Source organism: Atractosteus spatula, chromosome 2 (assembly GCF_055471065.1).
Source record: "Atractosteus spatula isolate fAtrSpa1 chromosome 2, fAtrSpa1.hap1, whole genome shotgun sequence".
In the NCBI taxonomy this organism is placed as follows: Eukaryota; Metazoa; Chordata; class Actinopteri; order Semionotiformes; family Lepisosteidae; genus Atractosteus; species Atractosteus spatula.
In genome coordinates this window covers 63,033,128-63,058,918 of record NC_142707.1, presented here as the reverse complement: position 1 = coordinate 63,058,918, position 25,791 = coordinate 63,033,128, and the positions used below count along the sequence as shown (strand labels likewise).

Below are 25,791 nucleotides of genomic sequence, written 5' to 3'. Positions count from 1 at the left end.
ATGTATGTTATGTATGAATGTATGTATTCTAAACCTTCTCTTTTAAGCATACTGTTACCTGTTGTGGATCTGATAGTTGAGGTGACTGTGGAAGATGTCATTGAAGGAATGCAGTCGTCATCTTGGGAATAACCAGCCTGAATAGCACGCAGGTAACTGTGGCTTCGAGTGCGGAAACAGCCAGGCAGGTCCAAGGCATCCATAGCCTGGGATTCTACTTCACTAAAAACGGACTCGCAAACTGATTCAAACTGGCCATTGATCTCAGTCTCACTCACCTGAGAGACAAAAACAGGAATAGCAGTCCTTAATTTTTCCTCTTCCTTTCTCTTTCTGACTTTCATTCTTCCCCTTTGTACAGTAAATATGAAGGAGTGTTAGCGAAATGTCCCAATTTTTCAACTTCAGAAGAATACTTTTTTTTTAAAGAAATAATTTAAAACTTCAACTGTTTTAAGATGCACTATCCCATTCTTGATTTTTTTGGAAGAATTTATGTAAAAAGCAAAAGGGGACAGACAGAACAAAACAAAACAAAAACAAGCATTTAAAAAGAAGCTATAAACTTGTAATTGAATTCATCTCAAATGTTAATTCAGGTTAAATGTGAACCTGAATGTGGTATATACAATGTATGTACTGTTGAGTAAATGGTTGATTTCAGACAGAATAAAGAGGACTCAAGTGACACATCAATAAAAATGATAATACAGAGAACTCTTGTTTTATTCTTGAGTCTTCTGCACTGTAAATCACTGAAAAGTCACCAGTTCACTCAATGTGTTGTATGCAATTTATACAGTAGTAAGTGTACAGTAGGATATTAGTCACTAACTCAGACACTAAATAAATTAGATAAATGTTAACTTAATGATTACATTAAATGACGTATATATAGTTTTGGTACCTTCTTTGCAGCTTTAATTCTTGTATCTGATATACAGTACGTATAATGACTTTTTTAAAATTCAGTGACAGAAACCACATACAGTACGTTTAGCAACAACAAAGGTCTAAAGTAAAATATTGTTATAAGCTATTTCTCTTCATCTGGACAATGAAACTATATAAAAAAAATACAGTGTAATAATGTGTAACAGAAAAACAAGCTCTAACTATGAAATTTTCTTCTCATTCTGTTTCATTTTGCATTATTAGTGCTTACTGTTATCATTATTCCAAAAGAGTGTCAATTAAGCACATTAAACAAGATTTAAATCCAATTGAACATGCATTTTAGATTCTGAAGAAAAAAAGTCAAAACATGACAAGAACAGGCAAGGTCTCAAAAGTGGCTGCAGCAAAGGTCTGGCTAAGCATCTCAAATGATGACACAAAGACTTTGGTGACCAGACAGATAGATGCAACCAAATACTGACTTTTATACTCTGAAATTTACTTAATTTGAAAGTGCCCTAATACTTATGGTCACTTGGAATCAGTGGGTTTTACACAAATTATGCTTTTGTTGTAATCTAATCAAATGTATGATTGGAATTACCCAAAAATAAAGAATGTATTATACTGCACGTACAATCCATCTTGATCTCCTGATCGCCAATGAGTATTGCTTATCTGTAAAGCATAAATTAACCATTTACACTTTGTCTGTGGCATGGAAATGACCTTTTTTATTATGTAAGATGTATTTTCTACTCTTATTTTTTAAGTAAGGCAAACATAAAGTATATTTGTAAAGTTTTTGACTTCTCCTTCTACTGTTATATATAATTCTATATAATAATAATAAACAGAAATTTAAAAATATAACCAAACACTTTAGAAATACAAACCCCAGATCTGAGATGATTGGGCTTGCTCTATCCTAGGACACCATTTCATCATTTGTGAAAAATGTCTTGAGAAGCAAGTTTGAAAGTCATGTGTGCTACTGTATGGGGCAATCGGGCACCCCAGTGTATTTAAACAATAACCAGGTGTGACAGCTATTAACTGAACGATTAGCACGCAAACGTGGCATAAGACAGTCAGACTTCTTGCTCACAGAGCACAGAGATGTTCCTCCAGTGTTATTTACCACTTCTTGATGTTGGCGTGTCTATTTTTATTAATCTCCAGGTACATAACTTTTTTTGGGCCTCCTACTGGCACAGAAGATCTCAGAAATCACAAAGGATTTCAGATTGATTGATTGGTTGGTTATGGGTATTTGAATTTCTTAATGAGCACGTCTCAATAGGTCAAATTGGGGAAATGGTTATTTTGATGTACAGTACATTGCACTTCTGTTGGATCACCACAGGGCTGTGTCTTCTCCCTTTGATTGTATATTTTGTAAACTTATTGTAAGAGCAAACACACTGATACACATCTTATTAAGTGTGCTGACAACATGGCCCTTATCATCTAATGTAAGAACCCTGGATACTTGAACGGGCCTGATCTAAATGATTTTATTGAATGATGCAATAAGTTCTCTTTGAAATTACTGTAGATGTTTTCAAAAGAAAAGAGCTCTTCATTGATTTTAGGAAAAATATAGTCCCCTCCAACCCATTATAATTGTCCAGACTGCAGAGGTTGTCAATGATTACAAGAATTGGGACTGTTCATAAATTAAAAAATTAAGATGCAACAAATGTAGCATGGTCATTTATAAAAACAATCCAACAGAGACATTTTTTTTCTAAGTAGGCTTAGCTTCTTTAATGTGGACCAAAGTATTTTAACATTTTTCTAAAATCGTTTATTGAAATTGTCTTAACCTACTGTCTTTGTTTGATGGTTTGGAAAGATAAGTAAAACAAATTGTAATCGATTGATAAACATAGTTAAAAAAAGCAGCAGACTTATTGGGTTAAATGTTTTTAGATCAGCTTAAATGCACTCTACAAACATAGGGCAGACTTACATGATTCTGGATTCAGGATTCCCTTCACTGTGAATCTGCACTCCTGCCATGTGGAAGATGATTTTGTGCCCCAAGGTGTAATGAAAATGGACTTAAGAAGTCATTTCTCTCCTCCGCAATTTCGGTTTTTAATAATGTAAAATTATTTTTTGTTTCCTGTGATATTGTTTGTCCTGAACTCTTTCTTGATTTTGGTGGTTTTAATTATATTTATTGTACTGTTGTGTTGGACTTAACAAAACAATATTTTCTGTAGGGAATAATAAAGCTTGAATTGACTTAAAATGCAGTGATACAAGTCTGAGAAATTAATCCCAGATTGAAGTAGAAAATCTTGAATAAACACTTTATTGTGGAAACAACTGTAATCTTGGGTGAAAAAGTGATAACTTTGGAATCGGCATTGCGGTAAGAATAGGTCACCATAATGCCATTCAGTGTATTATGCTTCAAAGGCAACAGGACACCTCCAATGATTATGGCCTCACACACTATTTTGCTCCTTCTACCAAATTAATGCTTCTCCTTTTCCATAATGTTAGTGAACAGTTTGTGGTTTGTTTGAAAATCATTATGTCTGTCATTTCCAGTAGTGATACTGAAGCACCAGAAATCACTACATGTACATACAGTACATCCAGGGGATTATTGTTTATGCTGACATGTAAATATAAATTTAGGACAAGTGATGCTAACAATATATGCAGTGTCTTACTCATGCTATGAACCATGATTATGACTTCTTATGTCTCCCACTATGTCCGGTTGTATCAAGAGATATACTATAGTTGTTCCTGTGTGGACATACTGTAAGCCCTCAGTTACACTTGGTTGATCATAGGAGCAACCTTACTGTTGGCAATCTCCTGATGTGTATTCTAGTTGAATGAGTGGGCTATTGAATCATCTAACAACACCAAAGAGTGTCATTGGTGACACTGTGATACTATCAATGTTATCAAAGTTTGATAAGAACTTAATTTGCATCCCCTACGTATTTGTAGACATTACTTTTGCATGTGTAAATTAATGACACACAATTTCTGCCATTTTGCCTTTACGGTGTGGTGGCTCTGTGGCTAAGGATCGTCCGGAACCCCGGCCGGAACTCCGTTGGAACCCTAAGCAAGGCCCTTAACCCCAGCTGCTCCAGGGGCGCCGTACTGTATAAATGGCTGACCCGGCGCTCTGACCCCCAGCTTCTCTCCCTGTCTGTGTGTCTCATGGAGAGCAAGTCGGTGTATGCGAAAAAGACAAATTCCTAATACAAGAAATTGTATATGGCCAATAAATTGATCTTATCTTAGTGTCATTTGTGCCAGTAAAATTCCCAGGGTATGCTCACTCTCTCTTTGACAGAGCTACAACATCAATGTTATCAAGGTTTGATAAGAACCGAATCTGTGTCCCCTATGTACAGTAATTGTAGACATTACTTTTGCATCTGTAAATTCATGAGCACAAAGTTTCTGCCATACACATGTTGTCACATTTTGCTTTTACTAATTTAGGGAGTAACATGAAGAGGGAAAAAATGCATGGATTCTAACCTTTTCTACAAGAATGGCACATCCACTAATGATAGATAGATACTTTATTGATCCCGTGAGGGAAATTGCAGAATACTAAACATAAAGATGCTAACTTAGTATAACTGCATTTATGGTCATGATAAGTGAAAGAAGATGTTGTGTTTCTAAAGTGTTTCAGTATAAATTTTGGGATTATCAGATGTATTGTTTAACATAATGGTAAAATGTTAATTACATTGAGTGGGTTACATTTGAAAGTGTTAGAATAATCCAATGAGAAAATTAGGTCACTACTTAATTATTTGTGCTACATATTTTCATGTATTATATTCAATGGGAAAAAATATGAAAGCTCTATTACATATTTATTTCCACTACTCCATTTTTATACCTTATATTGTCGAAAGTGTGTGTAATAATTTACATGTGCTGTATGTGAAACACAAAATAATTTACATGTATGTGAAAAGAAATCCCTTTTTAGTATTCACAATACAGTACTGTACAGTATGTCTAGTCTGATGATCAGATTTTAACTTTTTTATACTGTACATCTGTCTTCAGAAATATGAAGACAAAAAAGGTACTTAAGCAAAAGGCCTTGAGAATTACCATGCTCATCCTATGTTTGAAAGTTAATCTTTTTAGCGACATTTATTTATTTAACTAAATAACCAATTCGTATTTTTTCTTTGCAGTATGCGTTAGAGAGATGACAGATATGCTGAAAATACTCTCATATCTTAACTGTTGAAAGTTGAAACATATAAAATACAAAGCAATATTAAAGAGCTGGGTTCAGTGTGTCCCACTGTTTTTCCCTTGCTATGCCCTGTTTTGAGTTTTACTACATGCAATTTAGATGCAAAGCATATAGTAGTTGTTGAACAACATATTTACAGGCCTAAAGGAGCAATTAATTTGACACACGGCTTTTGAGAAAATTAATCATAGACAAGTAGTACCTATGCTGCAAGCCATTTACTTCAGTCAGTAATTTACCTATTTTTTATGTTCAATATTCTAATTACATTATTGTTAAAAATAATGACAGTTAAGGCTGAATAGTTGAACGCTCAGTCTGTCACTATAATTTCAATTTACAGAAACGTTTGCCTTTGAGTCGTAAGCACCACGATAGCACCTAATGCCAAAATAAATGAATTATTTTAATTATGTAATCATTCTTTATATGGTATCTTTCATTACTTGAAACATAAAAGCTACTATGAACATAAAAGATGGTATAAGAGCTGTAGAAATCTACTATTTGATATTTTTTTCAATTTTGCCTTCTCTGTTAGAAACAGTAATCCAGTTTAAACTTTGTTTTTGAAAGAGAGATGAATTCTCCACGTATAAGATGTCTCATTTCTTTCTCAAGTGTGATTTATGCACTCTTAACTGTGGTATATTATGAACTATTTGTATTTCAGAGAGGTTTACATTATTGAAATACAGCCTGGAAATTTTATTCATAAATCTTAACTGTGAATTAAAGATTTCTGGAAGACAACAGAATTCACATATATTGTTAGAAACACTGTAGAGCTCATAGGTATAAATTCCATTGACAGGGTAAAAGCCTTGAGAACAAAAAAATCATTTCTGCCTGTTTTTCTTATAAAACAGTATGACATGTATAATATTGTTTCAAAAGGACAGTACAATTCAAGCTTATCAGCACTACCAAGAACCACCCTTCAGAGAAACTGACAGTAACCAAGTGTGTCTACTGTCCATATTCTCTTTTCTCTTGTGACCTGGAAGCATAATATTACCACAGGAATCTGCTGGGCCTCAGTAAGCTGCTGCTCACAATGGGCAGCTGAGGTGTGACAAGATACTGTACATACAGTACAGTAACGCGAAATAGGCCCTTGCGGATTCCTGGAATGTGGATCTTGTGGTAGGTCTACAGTTAAGATTGGCGCCTCCCTGTGGCCAGCTCACACAAGTGATGTACAAGATCTGTAGCTCATCAAGCCCATCATACAATGAACATCATTTTAGCCTGGAATAGAGTAAGGAACATTTTATGTATATGCATTTATATAGATTTTCAAATATACAAAAAAGGCAATAAAAACACTTATTTGTATTCTTGACAAAATGTATTTTTTTTTAAAATTTCATTTCTTGTGTAAAAAAGAAACTTTACAAAGGTGGTCCTTTCTTGGTTGCCTGGTGACAAATTTTAAAAAATGAAGCCGCAATCTTAATATTTGTTATGTAATGTATATACATTGTATATACCTTGTTCCGTATTCTGTGTACAGTATGTTTGCAAACATAGAGCTGTGACAGCATGCATGCCAACGTAACCAGTGGGCATCGGCAGCAAAATCCCACTGCAGATAAGCCATTAAAACAAAACTCAAAACTAAAGCCAAACTTGAAAAAACTTGAGTTTCCCTTGAAAGTGCATAATGGTGCATTTACTCATCCAGGTCTTCAATTAAAAACATCCAATGCCATCTTTCTTTTGAAGACAACGGGTGTCCTCACTCATGATGTTACAGTATGTGGTCACTTGGAGTTTACAACCAATACTCATTCCATTCATCAGATTATTTTATATTATAAGCCGAAAAATCTTGACCATGAGGCCTGCAGTTTTAGCCTCTTTAAATCATCCCCTGTAAAGAGTTGAAGTGATCCAATTAAAAAAAGCAAATGTTTTGATTAGGTTCTTTATAGTTTAATTGGGATGAAAACAGAAGGCCTCGTACATCTCAAAGACTGGAGGTTCCCCTGGAAATTTACAAGGAAAATATATAGTTGGCTTAAAATAATATCAATAATGATGTCTAAGTACCGATGAAGTTATAATGTGCTACTGTATCTACAAGAAAAACAAGAGCGAAATTGCGCTTTCAAAGGAAAACTCACTACTTGCCTGATCATGTCACAAGGTACTGAAGGGTACTGCATCTTTAAAACGCTTTTCATACATCTGAAGTGCAGAAATATGGGAAACTTAAACATGATATTTCAATTTTTTGGACGAATTAAGGAATCAACACCCCTTTCACCATTCATGTAGACTTGAATTTTATTATCCGACCATAAAGCAGAAACCCAATTTTCTGGAGTAATTATCCATCTATTACTTTGTTTCTTTTGATTTCATTGTTTCTTCAAAAGACTAACAACAGGTGAATCTATAAATACAGTAATTTCATATCAGGGACTGAAAATAAACACAGCATAATGTAACCCCCCCCCGATTAATTTTGAAGTCTGAGCAGAAACTAAAAACCCTAAAAAATAAAAAGTAGCTCCATGTTTCCCATTACCTTACAAAATATAAGTAAGGTTCAGAAATGTTTAGTATATATTGCGAGTCTGAAAAGGAGTTACAATGTGCACAGAAAGGTGAGGTGAAAAATAGCTCACTCATTGTTTATTGAGGAGTAATGAAGGTTGCCCACAAGAGTTCTCAAAAATGGGTATTTTTGGTCCTTGGTATTCTGTCATATTTAGATAGAATCACAGTTAGACTCCAAGACATGCAATGTAAGGACATTAAATGTATTCACATTTATTGGATCTGTTTCCTCAACTGCATACAATTTCACAGTGAGAAAAAAATCCTGTGTGGTCAGTGATCACAATCTTGTTATATTTAATTGTCTCTTCAAAGTTTGGGACAAGGATGTGTGCTACTACACGAAACCGTGTCAGGGTCAGGAAACATGGGCTGTGTTATCAAGGTAATAGACTATTTCTTCTTGTTGCCAAATAAATACAAAACCACCAATGAGCAGCTATTAGTGTGAAACACCAGCTGGGACATTTGAAGAATTTAACCAAATGCAATAGGAAACATACAGTATTCTGTTGTTTTTGCATGCCAACCCCATCAATGTCTAGGAACAGTTTTAACCACGCTTATTTTTTTTGTGAATCACATTTATCACTAACCTTAAGAAAGCTCAAACCCCAGCGCAGAGTAGACATATTTCCCCATAATGTGGCTCTCATCTGAAAATGTCAAAGCACAGCGGCCCACTGGAACACGCTGCGATCTTCTGTTAAACAGTTGGTCTTCTCCCGGCTCTTGGCTCAAATCCTCTGATTTGTTGTGATTTATGGAGATTGAACTCACCTGACTAACACAGCTTGCCTGACTGAGGGTGCTGACTGCTCTCATGTAGCTCTGATTCCTGGAACGAAACTTGGGGGAGTTATAGTTGGCTGTCGGATCCAGGCTGACACTGGGATGCATGTCTCTTGCAGCTTGCAAGTGGTAGCTCTGACTAAATGAGGAAAGAAGAAAGAAGAATGAGTGCAGTTTTCCATATGATGCCATTGTTTTCAATTCAGTCTGAATTCCTGGGGGGGAGATCAGCAATTGCTGACTTAAAGTGTTTGTACAGGTAACCAAAAGAAGCATGTTATCAGCAAAGGACAGAAATAACAAAATTTCAAAACTTCATAGGAAGGAAATGTTTATTTCATCCTTAATTTTTATGTTTTTGTTAAGTCAGTTATAGAAACACTGTATGCAGTACATGAGACAAACAGTAGAAAGCTGTGAGAATATAAAGTCGTGTACAGTACAATCCTCTAGGCCCAAAAACATGTTCCTCCCCAGAGTGATCCCATTGACCAAGATGTACATCCAGAATTTCTCAGATGATGCAATTTCCCAAAATTAGGCAATGAAACACCATAAACAATTGCTGGTGGTTCATTTAACAACGGACAAAACATGTTTTTCTTTTGAAAATGGTTGAGAGAATGTCCAAGGTAGAGTGTACAGCAAATGAGTAACCATGACTCCAAGGAAGGAAGCATAATTATAGTGATTGCACAGAAATTATCACCCTGCAATGGGAGAGTATTCTGAGAGGAACTTTTCAAGGAAAATAAATGTTTTGAATCATGGTGATGCATAAAAATACAGTAAAAACAAGAAAAAAAGTAAAAGGGAACTTAATTTTACTTCAAATCTAAACATACAGTATCATAGGAAATTGAAGAGAAATATCTTAAAAAAAGCTATTCTGGGAAGCACTGTAGGTTTAAATTGTTTTTTCTTCAGATAATGAAATCATTAAACACAAAATTTGCCCTAAACAATCAAGATTTATCAAAAGCACAACAGAGTTCTACTGATCAAGTCACCACAGAATTCCAACAGGAAGTAAAGTAGATTTTTTTTATAGTCACCCATATTGCTCAGGAAACCTGTATTTAATCAAATACTTTTTTAATATACTAAAAACCATTATAAATTCATATTGGACCCAGATCTTTGGTAAAGCATTTTATCTGTTTACAAAAAAAAAGTCTTAGAAGAACAAGCTGTAGCAACATCCGTCTAGCTTTTATAAACCACAAACTGCGATGTGTTCAGGAATAATGCAAATGACTAAGTTCAGAGACGAGAGCTCTCTTCTTTGGGCCTACAGACAAGAAGGTTAATAATATGTGTATCCTTCTGATAAAGCAAGAGTTCTGTAATGAGGGTTTCTCTTCAATGACATGAACAAGGTTAAGCACCCATTAAAGTAATATTTACTCACAAGCATAACTGCATTAATACAACTATGAGAGAAGAAAACCACCCTGAAAAGCTCATTCAATCTCTGAAACAAACATGCATCCTCTGGAATCCTCTGGAGAGTACACAATCACGATTGTGTTTTCAACTGTTCAACACCTCATACAACTTGCAGATGAATAATGCTCCAAGGCATGCTTGGGATACAAATCTCATGGAAAATATGGAAATCAGTCCCAAGTGTGCATTTTTAGTAACACATTTACTGACTGAAGTTACATGAACAAAAACAATTTCACAGAGGAACAGTAAGTAGTCAAATGCAATTTGAGCAATAACAACGATTTCACAAAACACAGAGGAAAGTCCATCTTGATGACACGTGTAGGAAAATTAAACTGCTTCAAGTGCTTCTTTTCTAAGAACCTTCCTTGTGGAAAAGTATGTTAGGTTTATATTTTCGTTTACTTCATGTACTACAGATACAGTAAAAGGCCTCCCTGACTGTATTATGGAATATCTCTAGCTAAACAATATAATCTAGTTGAGCAGCTTCACTGAAAACATTGGCACTCACAGTCTTCTTTTTAGATGTTTTTTTCATGCAAACTGTAAGAGCCGAAGGAATCAAACAAACGCAGATATTCTCCCTGAAATGTGCCGTGAATTATCTTGCCATATAACAATACAGACAAGTCATTTTTAATCTTCAAAAAATTTGATTTACAATGATTGATTTATTAAAATAAAGCCAATAGATTATAAAGCTGTGGTTCGTTAAAATAGAAGATAAACTCCATAAAAAGAACAAACTGACATTGAGACAAAGTGCAAAAATGATGTACTGACCTACTGTAATATTAATATTTCTAAACACAGTTTTTATATAGAGTGCATTTTAAATGTATTGAGTCTATCCAAACAACATCCGAGCAGAAGTAGATGGGAACACCATGACAGTTTTGGTCAGAACTACATTCCTCAGAAGACAGTGCAGGTGGAATGACAGTAGAAATGACTGTCCTCAGTCACCCAACCAATTAGTGGAACACAATTAGTTGGGTGCCAACCAATTACCAGGAAGCAAAGGCTTCCAGTGACTGTCAATGTCTGCTCTTTCTTAACTGTCTTGCTACTTATAGAGAGGGCAGATAGGATATACTGTATAGAGCTTAAAATTGAGGTGGAGTTCAGAACTAGGGATTTGTTTATCAATATTATTTGTGTGACACAGCTGGGCCTCTGTGTCTATTTCTTGAGACCACTGTGTGCAACGTAATGGGTGCACATGCTTTAGGAAATTGGATAACAATTCTAGTCCATTCTAAAGGAATCTGGAGAATTCTAAAGGAATTCAATGAGAATCTAAACTTCTCATTGAATTAAATTTGTGAATTTCTCACACCTGATCTGCTATGTAGTTGGACTGCTGGTACCAGTGGATGAGGAGAGTCCCTTGTTAGATGTTGATAACTTTGTAATCCTCTGAGATCAAAAGCTTTCTAAAAAATGAAATATAGTTTTCTGCTAGTAAATGCATTTGATTTTGAATGTTCACTTTTAGGCCATTCCTCTGAATAATAAGCTGCAACTAGGAAGAACATCTTCAACAATCTACTGTATATATTGCAAGGGTTCTAAAATATTTCAAGCTCAAACCTTTCCCATTCCAGAATGATACTTTTGGTTGAATTTTAGATGAGAGTAACAGTGGGACTGAACTTTATGTTTACCAGTTTATTTAACCAGTTTTGCAATAGAAATGAGCCCTCAAGATAGTTTTGGTGATGGATGCCTGCCTGATGCTCTTCAAGATGTCTATGGATAACGTTCCTATGACACAGTCTAATAATTAATAATTTATATTAATAGTTTTTCCTCTTAATTTGGTCATTGGTTCTCCTCAGTAGGTACTGCAGTAAATTGAAATTTTATTATGTGCCTTTTGACTATGTTACTAACAAATTGAATGAAATATCAAGGTCCTTCTTTTCACCTGGTGTACAGTAAAGGAGTTGCGTAATAATTGGCCATACAGAACCTCTGGAATATTCACTCCTTAAATAAACTTTCAACATCTAACCAATAAACCATTTGCCTTTGGGATACTGGAAGCACAATGTATATTAAGAATGCCTGTTTTCCCTAATGAATAAAACCTGACCTTTGCATATCAAACGTTTTGAGGCAACTAATGGCTTAATTTTCTAAAATTCTGCAGCTCTTTGACTTTTATCCTCTTCATTGCTGACACATTTGTGCAGTTAAATAACAATCAAAACAAATACGAATTAGGCAGCACAGGCAATGATAAGCATGCCTTCATTAAACTCTTGGATCAAACATCCCTAAATTGTTGAAAGGGAGAAAGGGATACAGATCTAAACATTTTCTTTGCAGCTTGATTCATATAAAAAACAAGAATAGTAAGGAACCAAATGAATCCTGAAATCTTTTCACAATGCAAATAAAAGCATGATTACTGTACCTTTTAAAAGATTTGTATTTCCTGTAATTGCCTTGACATCAAATATTTTCTTTCAGAAATAGAGAATTGTGACAAGAAATAAAAAATCAAAAAGTGTTAAATCCACTGCAGACGTTTCATGACCACAAATTGTATTCGTTATCAAAAATACATTCCAGTGAGGCTGTGAAATGAAATAAATTAGTCCTAACGATCTCAAATGGCCAAATAAGTGTGAACTCATGTGTTAATAGATTTTTTTAAAAGCACAACACCATTTAAAAAAGAATAAAACATTACTTAGTGGTTTATACTTGTGCATTGAGGTGGAAATAATTTTAAAACCAGGTAAAACTGGTAAAAAGTTAAAATTTTGAATACAACTGATAGGAACAGTATCGATATTGGTATTGTTGTATTTATGCACAACAAATGTTTTAAAAACCAAACAATGTAATGGCAATGGTACAAAATGAATGTAAAAGGCTGAAACCATGCTCCAGCTACTTTTTTAAAATATACAGAAGTCTATTAGAAGCATGGATAAAATATATTGTGTTTAACATTTTATTATTACGAGATACTGCTGCTAACAAATCACCACCAGCAGGACTCTCTACATAAATGCAGTACTGTGTTGGCTATGGTAGCAACTTGTGTGCTGTCCTGGAATTGTGTTTGGTTTTCTTTTGCATTCTCATATTCTCATTTAATGTCTGTGCAAGCCAACATAGAAATGATCTTCTCCCTTCATACGACACATTTCATAGTTGCTGTGTAATTCCAGATTCAAGGTCATGTCTTTTCTTCTTTTCACAGAAAATGGTGAAAATGACATGCATTAAACCCAGGAATACTCAATGACAAAGTGTTGTACTTCATGTACAGTATACAAAAGACTGCACACACACTGCTTCATACTAATTAATTTGCACAAAGAGGGCTGTAACGATATTCTTCTTTTGTTAATGAAAATGGTACTTTGCATTGCACAATATTATTGCATGTACTGTATTGCATATTGCAATATATTAATATATTAAGCGATATTGTTAATGAAGTGATTTACATGCAATGTTACAGTATCCCATTTAAACATAATATTTTTCTACATGGTGCTATCAGGTTTCCATACAAATGTTCTAAAATTTTAATATAGTTTTTCAAAAAAAGTCTATCAAGATTTTTTTTGTTTATGAACTCACTTTGACCTTATGATTTCACTGTAAAGTACAAGTATGGTTTTCTAAAACAGCTTTCTACTGTACAGTATGTGCTGATACAGTAGTTGCAGTTTCCTCTAGAAACACAAACCTGGGCAAAACATCTACAGTTTTTCTGCTGCCATAGGTACAACACTGTCATCCAAGGATTGAATAGAATCTTAATTGCCACATGACCAAGGCCGGTGAAAATTGTTGTTGGTACAGCTTTGCTGTAAACATAGATAAATCAGTGCAATTTTAAATGTGATAGAGGTCATAAAGCACAAAACTAAGTTTTTGATGGTTGGGGGCACATTACTTGTTGAGCAGCCTAACAGCAGGTGGGAAGAAGCTGTTTTTGAAACATGAAGTTTTGGATGTCAGTGATCTGAAACTTCTACCTAAGGGGGGCAGCTGAAATAAGTCGTATGCAGTTTTAGATGGATCCGCAATAATCTTGTTAGCGTGCATGGTGGTACGTTGGGTGTACAAGGATTCAACTGAGGAGAGCGCGGTGCCAGTGATCTGAGAGGCCTTTGTAACAATGTGTAATTTGAAGTCTTTTCCTAACAAGGAATTGTTATTGTTGTTGTCAATAATGACAAGACAAGGCATCACACTCCCATCAACATGGCTTGACAGCTGGGATGAATTTTTCTGTTTGCAATTAGTGTCTGGTTTTCACCAAATATTTCCTGTTGAGGTCAAACAGTTCTACCTTTAACTCATCTGTTCCAGAAGCCTCATGGATCATCTGTGTTCTCTGTGGTGAAATTCAGAAGGATTGACTGTTGTTTTTGGAGAGCAGTGGTTTTCTTCTACCTTTCCTTCCATGAACACCATTGTTCCATTGTTGTTCATTTGTTTGCTGATTGTTGTGTCATGAACTGTCACACTAGCCAAGTCAAGAGTGCCTTGCAGTTCCTTAGATGTTACACATGGGTTCTTTGTAACATTTTTGATAATTTTCCGGTTTATATTTGGAGAGATTCTGGCAGGACAACCACTATGGGGAAGAATGACTGTGCTCTTGAACGTTCTCTATCTATAGACCTGTCTGAATAGGTGAAGCCCCAAAATTCTTAGAAATGACTTTGTAACCCTTTCTGTACTGATGAGCATCAATAACTCTTTATTTTCTGAAGCCCTCAGATATCCTTTGATTGTGATAAGACTTGTTTCCGTATATTTGTTTGGAGAAGACCATACTCACAGCTTTCAGTTCAGTTTATTTGTCATAAGCATGAAGTGATTATTTGCATGTACTATATGCTCCAATAAAAAGACAGGCAATCATAAACATAGAAAAGCAGCAACAACAACAGAATTAAATAACATACAACCTTAATAAAAGTCAGCACAAGCAGTGCGCAAAAAACATCAGTGTGAATCAGTGGTACAGAGAGAATTCAATAATCTGATTAATAATTCTCTGAATCTGGAGATACGTAAAAACGAATTTTGGGGCCTCCAGAACCAGTGTTAGAGATTTCATGATGTACAGTATTTCAAGGAGGATTTACAATAAGAAACTAGTATTTTACTGTACAAGCAGTAGTATGTCTAGTCTTTTCTTATTAAAAGAGCATAATGGTTAAGAGGACCAGTTAATCCACTTACCATCTCAACCGCTTGGTGTTTAGCAGTTAATTAATTCATGAATATTATCAAGCTTTTTTGGGAAAGAAATCAGGATATTGTCTCGAACATGGCTCGGTAGCTAGGTCCATGCACAACACAACCCTTTCGCTAAAGAAATCCCAACAAAATGACCTGACACCCACAGTCAATATCAGTCAAGGAAATGTTCTCACAAATCCAAGATGTTGTAAGATTAAGGTACAAACATATATACATTGTGCTCCAAGTAGGATGGATTTAACCTGTGTAGAGAATTGCACACTAACGTAACTACTGAACAAATAGAAAAAATCAATTATGTGACAGCGCAAATGTAAGACATCAAAGCATAAACAATTCTAGTCCATTCTAAAGGAATCTGGAGAATTCTAAAGGAATTCAATGAGAATCTAAACTTCTCATTGAATTAAATTTGTGAATTTCTCACACCTGATCTGCTATGTAGTTGGACTGCTGGTACCAGTGGATGAGGAGAGTCCCTTGTTAGATGTTGATAACTTTGTAATCCTCTGAGATCAAAAGCTTTCTAAAAAATGAAATATAGTTTTCTGCTAGTAAATGCATTTGATTTTGAATGTTCACTTTTAGGCCATTCCTCTGAATAATAAGCTGCAACTAGGAAGAACATCTTCAACAATCTACTGTATATATTGCAAGGGTTCTAAAATATTTCAAGCTCAAACCTTTCCCATTCCAGAATGATACTTTTGGTTGAATTTTAGATGAGAGTAACAGTGGGACTGAACTTTATGTTTACCAGTTTATTTAACCAGTTTTGCAATAGAAATGAGCCCTCAAGATAGTTTTGGTGATGGATGCCTGCCTGATGCTCTTCAAGATGTCTATGGATAACGTTCCTATGACACAGTCTAATAATTAATAATTTATATTAATAGTTTTTCCTCTTAATTTGGTCATTGGTTCTCCTCAGTAGGTACTGCAGTAAATTGAAATTTTATTATGTGCCTTTTGACTATGTTACTAACAAATTGAATGAAATATCAAGGTCCTTCTTTTCACCTGGTGTACAGTAAAGGAGTTGCGTAATAATTGGCCATACAGAACCTCTGGAATATTCACTCCTTAAATAAACTTTCAACATCTAACCAATAAACCATTTGCCTTTGGGATACTGGAAGCACAATGTATATTAAGAATGCCTGTTTTCCCTAATGAATAAAACCTGACCTTTGCATATCAAACGTTTTGAGGCAACTAATGGCTTAATTTTCTAAAATTCTGCAGCTCTTTGACTTTTATCCCCTTCATTGCTGACACATTTGTGCAGTTAAATAACAATCAAAACAAATACGAATTAGGCAGCACAGGCAATGATAAGCATGCCTTCATTAAACTCTTGGATCAAACATCCCTAAATTGTTGAAAGGGAGAAAGGGATACAGATCTAAACATTTTCTTTGCAGCTTGATTCATATAAAAAACAAGAATAGTAAGGAACCAAATGAATCCTGAAATCTTTTCACAATGCAAATAAAAGCATGATTACTGTACCTTTTAAAAGATTTGTATTTCCTGTAATTGCCTTGACATCAAATATTTTCTTTCAGAAATAGAGAATTGTGACAAGAAATAAAAAATCAAAAAGTGTTAAATCCACTGCAGACGTTTCATGACCACAAATTGTATTCGTTATCAAAAATACATTCCAGTGAGGCTGTGAAATGAAATAAATTAGTCCTAACGATCTCAAATGGCCAAATAAGTGTGAACTCATGTGTTAATAGATTTTTTTAAAAGCACAACACCATTTAAAAAAGAATAAAACATTACTTAGTGGTTTATACTTGTGCATTGAGGTGGAAATAATTTTAAAACCAGGTAAAACTGGTAAAAAGTTAAAATTTTGAATACAACTGATAGGAACAGTATCGATATTGGTATTGTTGTATTTATGCACAACAAATGTTTTAAAAACCAAACAATGTAATGGCAATGGTACAAAATGAATGTAAAAGGCTGAAACCATGCTCCAGCTACTTTTTTAAAATATACAGAAGTCTATTAGAAGCATGGATAAAATATATTGTGTTTAACATTTTATTATTACGAGATACTGCTGCTAACAAATCACCACCAGCAGGACTCTCTACATAAATGCAGTACTGTGTTGGCTATGGTAGCAACTTGTGTGCTGTCCTGGAATTGTGTTTGGTTTTCTTTTGCATTCTCATATTCTCATTTAATGTCTGTGCAAGCCAACATAGAAATGATCTTCTCCCTTCATACGACACATTTCATAGTTGCTGTGTAATTCCAGATTCAAGGTCATGTCTTTTCTTCTTTTCACAGAAAATGGTGAAAATGACATGCATTAAACCCAGGAATACTCAATGACAAAGTGTTGTACTTCATGTACAGTATACAAAAGACTGCACACACACTGCTTCATACTAATTAATTTGCACAAAGAGGGCTGTAACGATATTCTTCTTTTGTTAATGAAAATGGTACTTTGCATTGCACAATATTATTGCATGTACTGTATTGCATATTGCAATATATTAATATATTAAGCGATATTGTTAATGAAGTGATTTACATGCAATGTTACAGTATCCCATTTAAACATAATATTTTTCTACATGGTGCTATCAGGTTTCCATACAAATGTTCTAAAATTTTAATATAGTTTTTCAAAAAAAGTCTATCAAGATTTTTTTTGTTTATGAACTCACTTTGACCTTATGATTTCACTGTAAAGTACAAGTATGGTTTTCTAAAACAGCTTTCTACTGTACAGTATGTGCTGATACAGTAGTTGCAGTTTCCTCTAGAAACACAAACCTGGGCAAAACATCTACAGTTTTTCTGCTGCCATAGGTACAACACTGTCATCCAAGGATTGAATAGAATCTTAATTGCCACATGACCAAGGCCGGTGAAAATTGTTGTTGGTACAGCTTTGCTGTAAACATAGATAAATCAGTGCAATTTTAAATGTGATAGAGGTCATAAAGCACAAAACTAAGTTTTTGATGGTTGGGGGCACATTACTTGTTGAGCAGCCTAACAGCAGGTGGGAAGAAGCTGTTTTTGAAACATGAAGTTTTGGATGTCAGTGATCTGAAACTTCTACCTAAGGGGGGCAGCTGAAATAAGTCGTATGCAGTTTTAGATGGATCCGCAATAATCTTGTTAGCGTGCATGGTGGTACGTTGGGTGTACAAGGATTCAACTGAGGAGAGCGCGGTGCCAGTGATCTGAGAGGCCTTTGTAACAATGTGTAATTTGAAGTCTTTTCCTAACAAGGAATTGTTATTGTTGTTGTCAATAATGACAAGACAAGGCATCACACTCCCATCAACATGGCTTGACAGCTGGGATGAATTTTTCTGTTTGCAATTAGTGTCTGGTTTTCACCAAATATTTCCTGTTGAGGTCAAACAGTTCTACCTTTAACTCATCTGTTCCAGAAGCCTCATGGATCATCTGTGTTCTCTGTGGTGAAATTCAGAAGGATTGACTGTTGTTTTTGGAGAGCAGTGGTTTTCTTCTACCTTTCCTTCCATGAACACCATTGTTCCATTGTTGTTCATTTGTTTGCTGATTGTTGTGTCATGAACTGTCACACTAGCCAAGTCAAGAGTGCCTTGCAGTTCCTTAGATGTTACACATGGGTTCTTTGTAACATTTTTGATAATTTTCCGGTTTATATTTGGAGAGATTCTGGCAGGACAACCACTATGGGGAAGAATGACTGTGCTCTTGAACGTTCTCTATCTATAGACCTGTCTGAATAGGTGAAGCCCCAAAATTCTTAGAAATGACTTTGTAACCCTTTCTGTACTGATGAGCATCAATAACTCTTTATTTTCTGAAGCCCTCAGATATCCTTTGATTGTGATAAGACTTGTTTCCGTATATTTGTTTGGAGAAGACCATACTCACAGCTTTCAGTTCAGTTTATTTGTCATAAGCATGAAGTGATTATTTGCATGTACTATATGCTCCAATAAAAAGACAGGCAATCATAAACATAGAAAAGCAGCAACAACAACAGAATTAAATAACATACAACCTTAATAAAAGTCAGCACAAGCAGTGCGCAAAAAACATCAGTGTGAATCAGTGGTACAGAGAGAATTCAATAATCTGATTAATAATTCTCTGAATCTGGAGATACGTAAAAACGAATTTTGGGGCCTCCAGAACCAGTGTTAGAGATTTCATGATGTACAGTATTTCAAGGAGGATTTACAATAAGAAACTAGTATTTTACTGTACAAGCAGTAGTATGTCTAGTCTTTTCTTATTAAAAGAGCATAATGGTTAAGAGGACCAGTTAATCCACTTACCATCTCAACCGCTTGGTGTTTAGCAGTTAATTAATTCATGAATATTATCAAGCTTTTTTGGGAAAGAAATCAGGATATTGTCTCGAACATGGCTCGGTAGCTAGGTCCATGCACAACACAACCCTTTCGCTAAAGAAATCCCAACAAAATGACCTGACACCCACAGTCAATATCAGTCAAGGAAATGTTCTCACAAATCCAAGATGTTGTAAGATTAAGGTACAAACATATATACATTGTGCTCCAAGTAGGATGGATTTAACCTGTGTAGAGAATTGCACACTAACGTAACTACTGAACAAATAGAAAAAATCAATTATGTGACAGCGCAAATGTAAGACATCAAAGCATAAACAATTCTAGTCCATTCTAAAGGAATCTGGAGAATTCTAAAGGAATTCAATGAGAATCTAAACTTCTCATTGAATTAAATTTGTGAATTTCTCACACCTGATCTGCTATGTAGTTGGACTGCTGGTACCAGTGGATGAGGAGAGTCCCTTGTTAGATGTTGATAACTTTGTAATCCTCTGAGATCAAAAGCTTTCTAAAAAATGAAATATAGTTTTCTGCTAGTAAATGCATTTGATTTTGAATGTTCACTTTTAGGCCATTCCTCTGAATAATAAGCTGCAACTAGGAAGAACATCTTCAACAATCTACTGTATATATTGCAAGGGTTCTAAAATATTTCAAGCTCAAACCTTTCCCATTCCAGAATGATACTTTTGGTTGAATTTTAGATGAGAGTAACAGTGGGACTGAACTTTATGTTTACCAGTTTATTTAACCAGTTTTGCAATAGAAATGAGCCCTCAAGATAGTTTTGGTGATGGATGCCTGCCTGATGCTCTTCAAGATGTCTATGGATAACGTTCCTATGACACAGTCTAATAATTAATAATTTATATTAATAGTTTTTCCTCTTAATTTGGTCATTGGTTCTCCTCAGTAGGTACTGCAGTAAATTGAAATTTTATTATGTGCCTTTTGACTATGTTACTAACAAATTGAATGAAATATCAAGGTCCTTCTTTTCACCTGGTGTACAGTAAAGGAGTTGCGTAATAATTGGCCATACAGAACCTCTGGAATATTCACTCCTTAAATAAACTTTCAACATCTAACCAATAAACCATTTGCCTTTGGGATACTGGAAGCACAATGTATATTAAGAATGCCTGTTTTCCCTAATGAATAAAACCTGACCTTTGCATATCAAACGTTTTGAGGCAACTAATGGCTTAATTTTCTAAAATTCTGCAGCTCTTTGACTTTTATCCCCTTCATTGCTGACACATTTGTGCAGTTAAATAACAATCAAAACAAATACGAATTAGGCAGCACAGGCAATGATAAGCATGCCTTCATTAAACTCTTGGATCAAACATCCCTAAATTGTTGAAAGGGAGAAAGGGATACAGATCTAAACATTTTCTTTGCAGCTTGATTCATATAAAAAACAAGAATAGTAAGGAACCAAATGAATCCTGAAATCTTTTCACAATGCAAATAAAAGCATGATTACTGTACCTTTTAAAAGATTTGTATTTCCTGTAATTGCCTTGACATCAAATATTTTCTTTCAGAAATAGAGAATTGTGACAAGAAATAAAAAATCAAAAAGTGTTAAATCCACTGCAGACGTTTCATGACCACAAATTGTATTCGTTATCAAAAATACATTCCAGTGAGGCTGTGAAATGAAATAAATTAGTCCTAACGATCTCAAATGGCCAAATAAGTGTGAACTCATGTGTTAATAGATTTTTTTAAAAGCACAACACCATTTAAAAAAGAATAAAACATTACTTAGTGGTTTATACTTGTGCATTGAGGTGGAAATAATTTTAAAACCAGGTAAAACTGGTAAAAAGTTAAAATTTTGAATACAACTGATAGGAACAGTATCGATATTGGTATTGTTGTATTTATGCACAACAAATGTTTTAAAAACCAAACAATGTAATGGCAATGGTACAAAATGAATGTAAAAGGCTGAAACCATGCTCCAGCTACTTTTTTAAAATATACAGAAGTCTATTAGAAGCATGGATAAAATATATTGTGTTTAACATTTTATTATTACGAGATACTGCTGCTAACAAATCACCACCAGCAGGACTCTCTACATAAATGCAGTACTGTGTTGGCTATGGTAGCAACTTGTGTGCTGTCCTGGAATTGTGTTTGGTTTTCTTTTGCATTCTCATATTCTCATTTAATGTCTGTGCAAGCCAACATAGAAATGATCTTCTCCCTTCATACGACACATTTCATAGTTGCTGTGTAATTCCAGATTCAAGGTCATGTCTTTTCTTCTTTTCACAGAAAATGGTGAAAATGACATGCATTAAACCCAGGAATACTCAATGACAAAGTGTTGTACTTCATGTACAGTATACAAAAGACTGCACACACACTGCTTCATACTAATTAATTTGCACAAAGAGGGCTGTAACGATATTCTTCTTTTGTTAATGAAAATGGTACTTTGCATTGCACAATATTATTGCATGTACTGTATTGCATATTGCAATATATTAATATATTAAGCGATATTGTTAATGAAGTGATTTACATGCAATGTTACAGTATCCCATTTAAACATAATATTTTTCTACATGGTGCTATCAGGTTTCCATACAAATGTTCTAAAATTTTAATATAGTTTTTCAAAAAAAGTCTATCAAGATTTTTTTTGTTTATGAACTCACTTTGACCTTATGATTTCACTGTAAAGTACAAGTATGGTTTTCTAAAACAGCTTTCTACTGTACAGTATGTGCTGATACAGTAGTTGCAGTTTCCTCTAGAAACACAAACCTGGGCAAAACATCTACAGTTTTTCTGCTGCCATAGGTACAACACTGTCATCCAAGGATTGAATAGAATCTTAATTGCCACATGACCAAGGCCGGTGAAAATTGTTGTTGGTACAGCTTTGCTGTAAACATAGATAAATCAGTGCAATTTTAAATGTGATAGAGGTCATAAAGCACAAAACTAAGTTTTTGATGGTTGGGGGCACATTACTTGTTGAGCAGCCTAACAGCAGGTGGGAAGAAGCTGTTTTTGAAACATGAAGTTTTGGATGTCAGTGATCTGAAACTTCTACCTAAGGGGGGCAGCTGAAATAAGTCGTATGCAGTTTTAGATGGATCCGCAATAATCTTGTTAGCGTGCATGGTGGTACGTTGGGTGTACAAGGATTCAACTGAGGAGAGCGCGGTGCCAGTGATCTGAGAGGCCTTTGTAACAATGTGTAATTTGAAGTCTTTTCCTAACAAGGAATTGTTATTGTTGTTGTCAATAATGACAAGACAAGGCATCACACTCCCATCAACATGGCTTGACAGCTGGGATGAATTTTTCTGTTTGCAATTAGTGTCTGGTTTTCACCAAATATTTCCTGTTGAGGTCAAACAGTTCTACCTTTAACTCATCTGTTCCAGAAGCCTCATGGATCATCTGTGTTCTCTGTGGTGAAATTCAGAAGGATTGACTGTTGTTTTTGGAGAGCAGTGGTTTTCTTCTACCTTTCCTTCCATGAACACCATTGTTCCATTGTTGTTCATTTGTTTGCTGATTGTTGTGTCATGAACTGTCACACTAGCCAAGTCAAGAGTGCCTTGCAGTTCCTTAGATGTTACACATGGGTTCTTTGTAACATTTTTGATAATTTTCCGGTTTATATTTGGAGAGATTCTGGCAGGACAACCACTATGGGGAAGAATGACTGTGCTCTTGAACGTTCTCTATCTATAGACCTGTCTGAATAGGTGAAGCCCCAAAATTCTTAGAAATGACTTTGTAACCCTTTCTGTACTGATGAGCATCAATAACTCTTTATTTTCTGAAGCCCTCAGATATCCTTTGATTGTGATAAGACTTGTTTCCGTATATTTGTTTGGAGAAGACCATACTCACAGCTTTCAGTTCAGTTTATTTGTCATAAGCATGAAGTGATTATTTGCATGTACTATATGCTCCAATAAAAAGACAGGCAATCATAAACATAGAAAAGCAGCAACAACAACAGAATTAAATAACATACAACCTTAATAAAAGTCAGCACAAGCAGTGCGCAAAAAACATCAGTGTGAATCAGTGGTACAGAGAGAATTCAATAATCTGATTAATAATTCTCTGAATCTGGAGATACGTAAAAACGAATTTTGGGGCCTCCAGAACCAGTGTTAGAGATTTCATGATGTACAGTATTTCAAGGAGGATTTACAATAAGAAACTAGTATTTTACTGTACAAGCAGTAGTATGTCTAGTCTTTTCTTATTAAAAGAGCATAATGGTTAAGAGGACCAGTTAATCCACTTACCATCTCAACCGCTTGGTGTTTAGCAGTTAATTAATTCATGAATATTATCAAGCTTTTTTGGGAAAGAAATCAGGATATTGTCTCGAACATGGCTCGGTAGCTAGGTCCATGCACAACACAACCCTTTCGCTAAAGAAATCCCAACAAAATGACCTGACACCCACAGTCAATATCAGTCAAGGAAATGTTCTCACAAATCCAAGATGTTGTAAGATTAAGGTACAAACATATATACATTGTGCTCCAAGTAGGATGGATTTAACCTGTGTAGAGAATTGCACACTAACGTAACTACTGAACAAATAGAAAAAATCAATTATGTGACAGCGCAAATGTAAGACATCAAAGCATAAATAGTTGACAAATGAGAGGAGAGGACCAACCCATGTTGATCATTTGTAAATTTAATATAAAACCTTATCCAGCTGTTTTCTAAAGGAACTGACATCTGAGCCTCAGACAGTGGGTGGAAGATCTGTTCCAGACACCCACAGAACTTTGTATAGAGTTGTCTACTCTCTGTCTTAAGAAATTCACTTTAGGTTTCTTTGTCTTGTTTCTTTGTGTCTGAAGTAGCCCTTTGGGTTTGACCTCTCTTTAACCCTTAGAATCCTACTTTTGGATTAAGTTCCCAAATCTCCTTTGTTCTAGACCAAGGGCTTCAAAAATAATGGCTCGAACACATGGCTCTGCATTTTCGGTATTATTGTCATGCAACACCCTTTTAACCTTGTCTTTCGTCAGTTTTGTTCTGTTCTCAGTTCTAAACACCACAGCACTACTAAATATGAAACATGGAGGGCTGCTTCTCACTTATAATCTCAGGCCTTTTGTTAGTCCCATCAATCCCTCAAGCAGTTTACATGTGATGCTGTCGTAACTATGTATAATTATATGGTATCTGGGTTTACAGAGATAAAGAAATTTAACCACAGGTTGTATTTTTATTTAAAAGGCAAATTAACCATTTTTTGGCCTTTGTAGGCATTATTTAAGAGTTGAATACTTCATACCAGTCTGGGTTTTTTTTGGGGGTGGTTAAGCTGTCAGACCTCCGGGATGCCTTATTTGTAAATTTGTAAAAAGCATAACTTGTGTGTTGTTTGTTTATGTTGTGAGTAGTTTAATGTTTGTACAGTACTTTTATTGTTAATAAACATTTATTTAATCCAGTGTGCCTGAAGTATTACTCTTTTCAAATATGCTGCGACAGTGAACAAAGAATTAATGTACTGTATCTCAAACTACACAAATCACTCGGTCAATTTCGGATTTATTTTTCATTTTCGTAAACCCCTATTTGTAACAATATTATCATGCTTGTATTCACACAACCTTAATGAACTGTTTTTCTTTCTTGAAAGAGGACAATTCTCATACAAAACGACAAACTAAAACAAAAATACAATGTGTTTAAATATGAAATTGTCACATGTAACTAAATAGTTTCCTTTTACAATTGTGTTAGTTTGCCAAATAGAATACTGCACCTAACTATTCTCAGAGAAACAAACTTAAAGAAAAGTAATGGTGTTGAGAGCCAACATTCAGTTTTAACTAATAACTAAGATCACATTTAGTGAGTTTAAGCTCTCATTAAAAACCTAATGTGATTTCTGAAAAGAAATCCATAAATAAGTCATAAAGTATAAAAATGACAAGCTTTAATTATTTTTTAACATTATTTTGATATTAACATTTTATACACCCCCAATCTACAACCTAGAGTTGGTTGATTGGTTAAAAAATGATAATGGATGGAAGTTTGACTGGATGTTAGTAGTACAGTACAGTACGTACACCAAACATGTCCTGTACTGTTGATGCACTTTGAAAGAGACATTCAGTAATACTTTTTCTGAATGTTAACAAATCCATCTATCCAGTATCAGTAAGCCACTTATCCTAA

The 25,791-nt window shown here is 34.8% G+C and overlaps 1 protein-coding gene across 1 annotated transcript in view; it reads right to left on the bottom strand.

Moving 5' to 3' along the window:
- Positions 1 to 25,791, bottom strand: part of dlgap2a (DLG associated protein 2a) — an 87,008-nt gene that overhangs the window by 55,769 nt on the left and 5,448 nt on the right. The window contains exons 3-4 of the mRNA XM_088936432.1: positions 8,516 to 8,666; positions 59 to 278 (exon numbers count right to left, since the gene is read on the bottom strand). Coding sequence (XP_088792558.1) covers positions 59 to 278; positions 8,516 to 8,666 — 371 coding nt within the window. The remainder of the gene's footprint in view (positions 1 to 58; positions 279 to 8,515; positions 8,667 to 25,791) is intronic.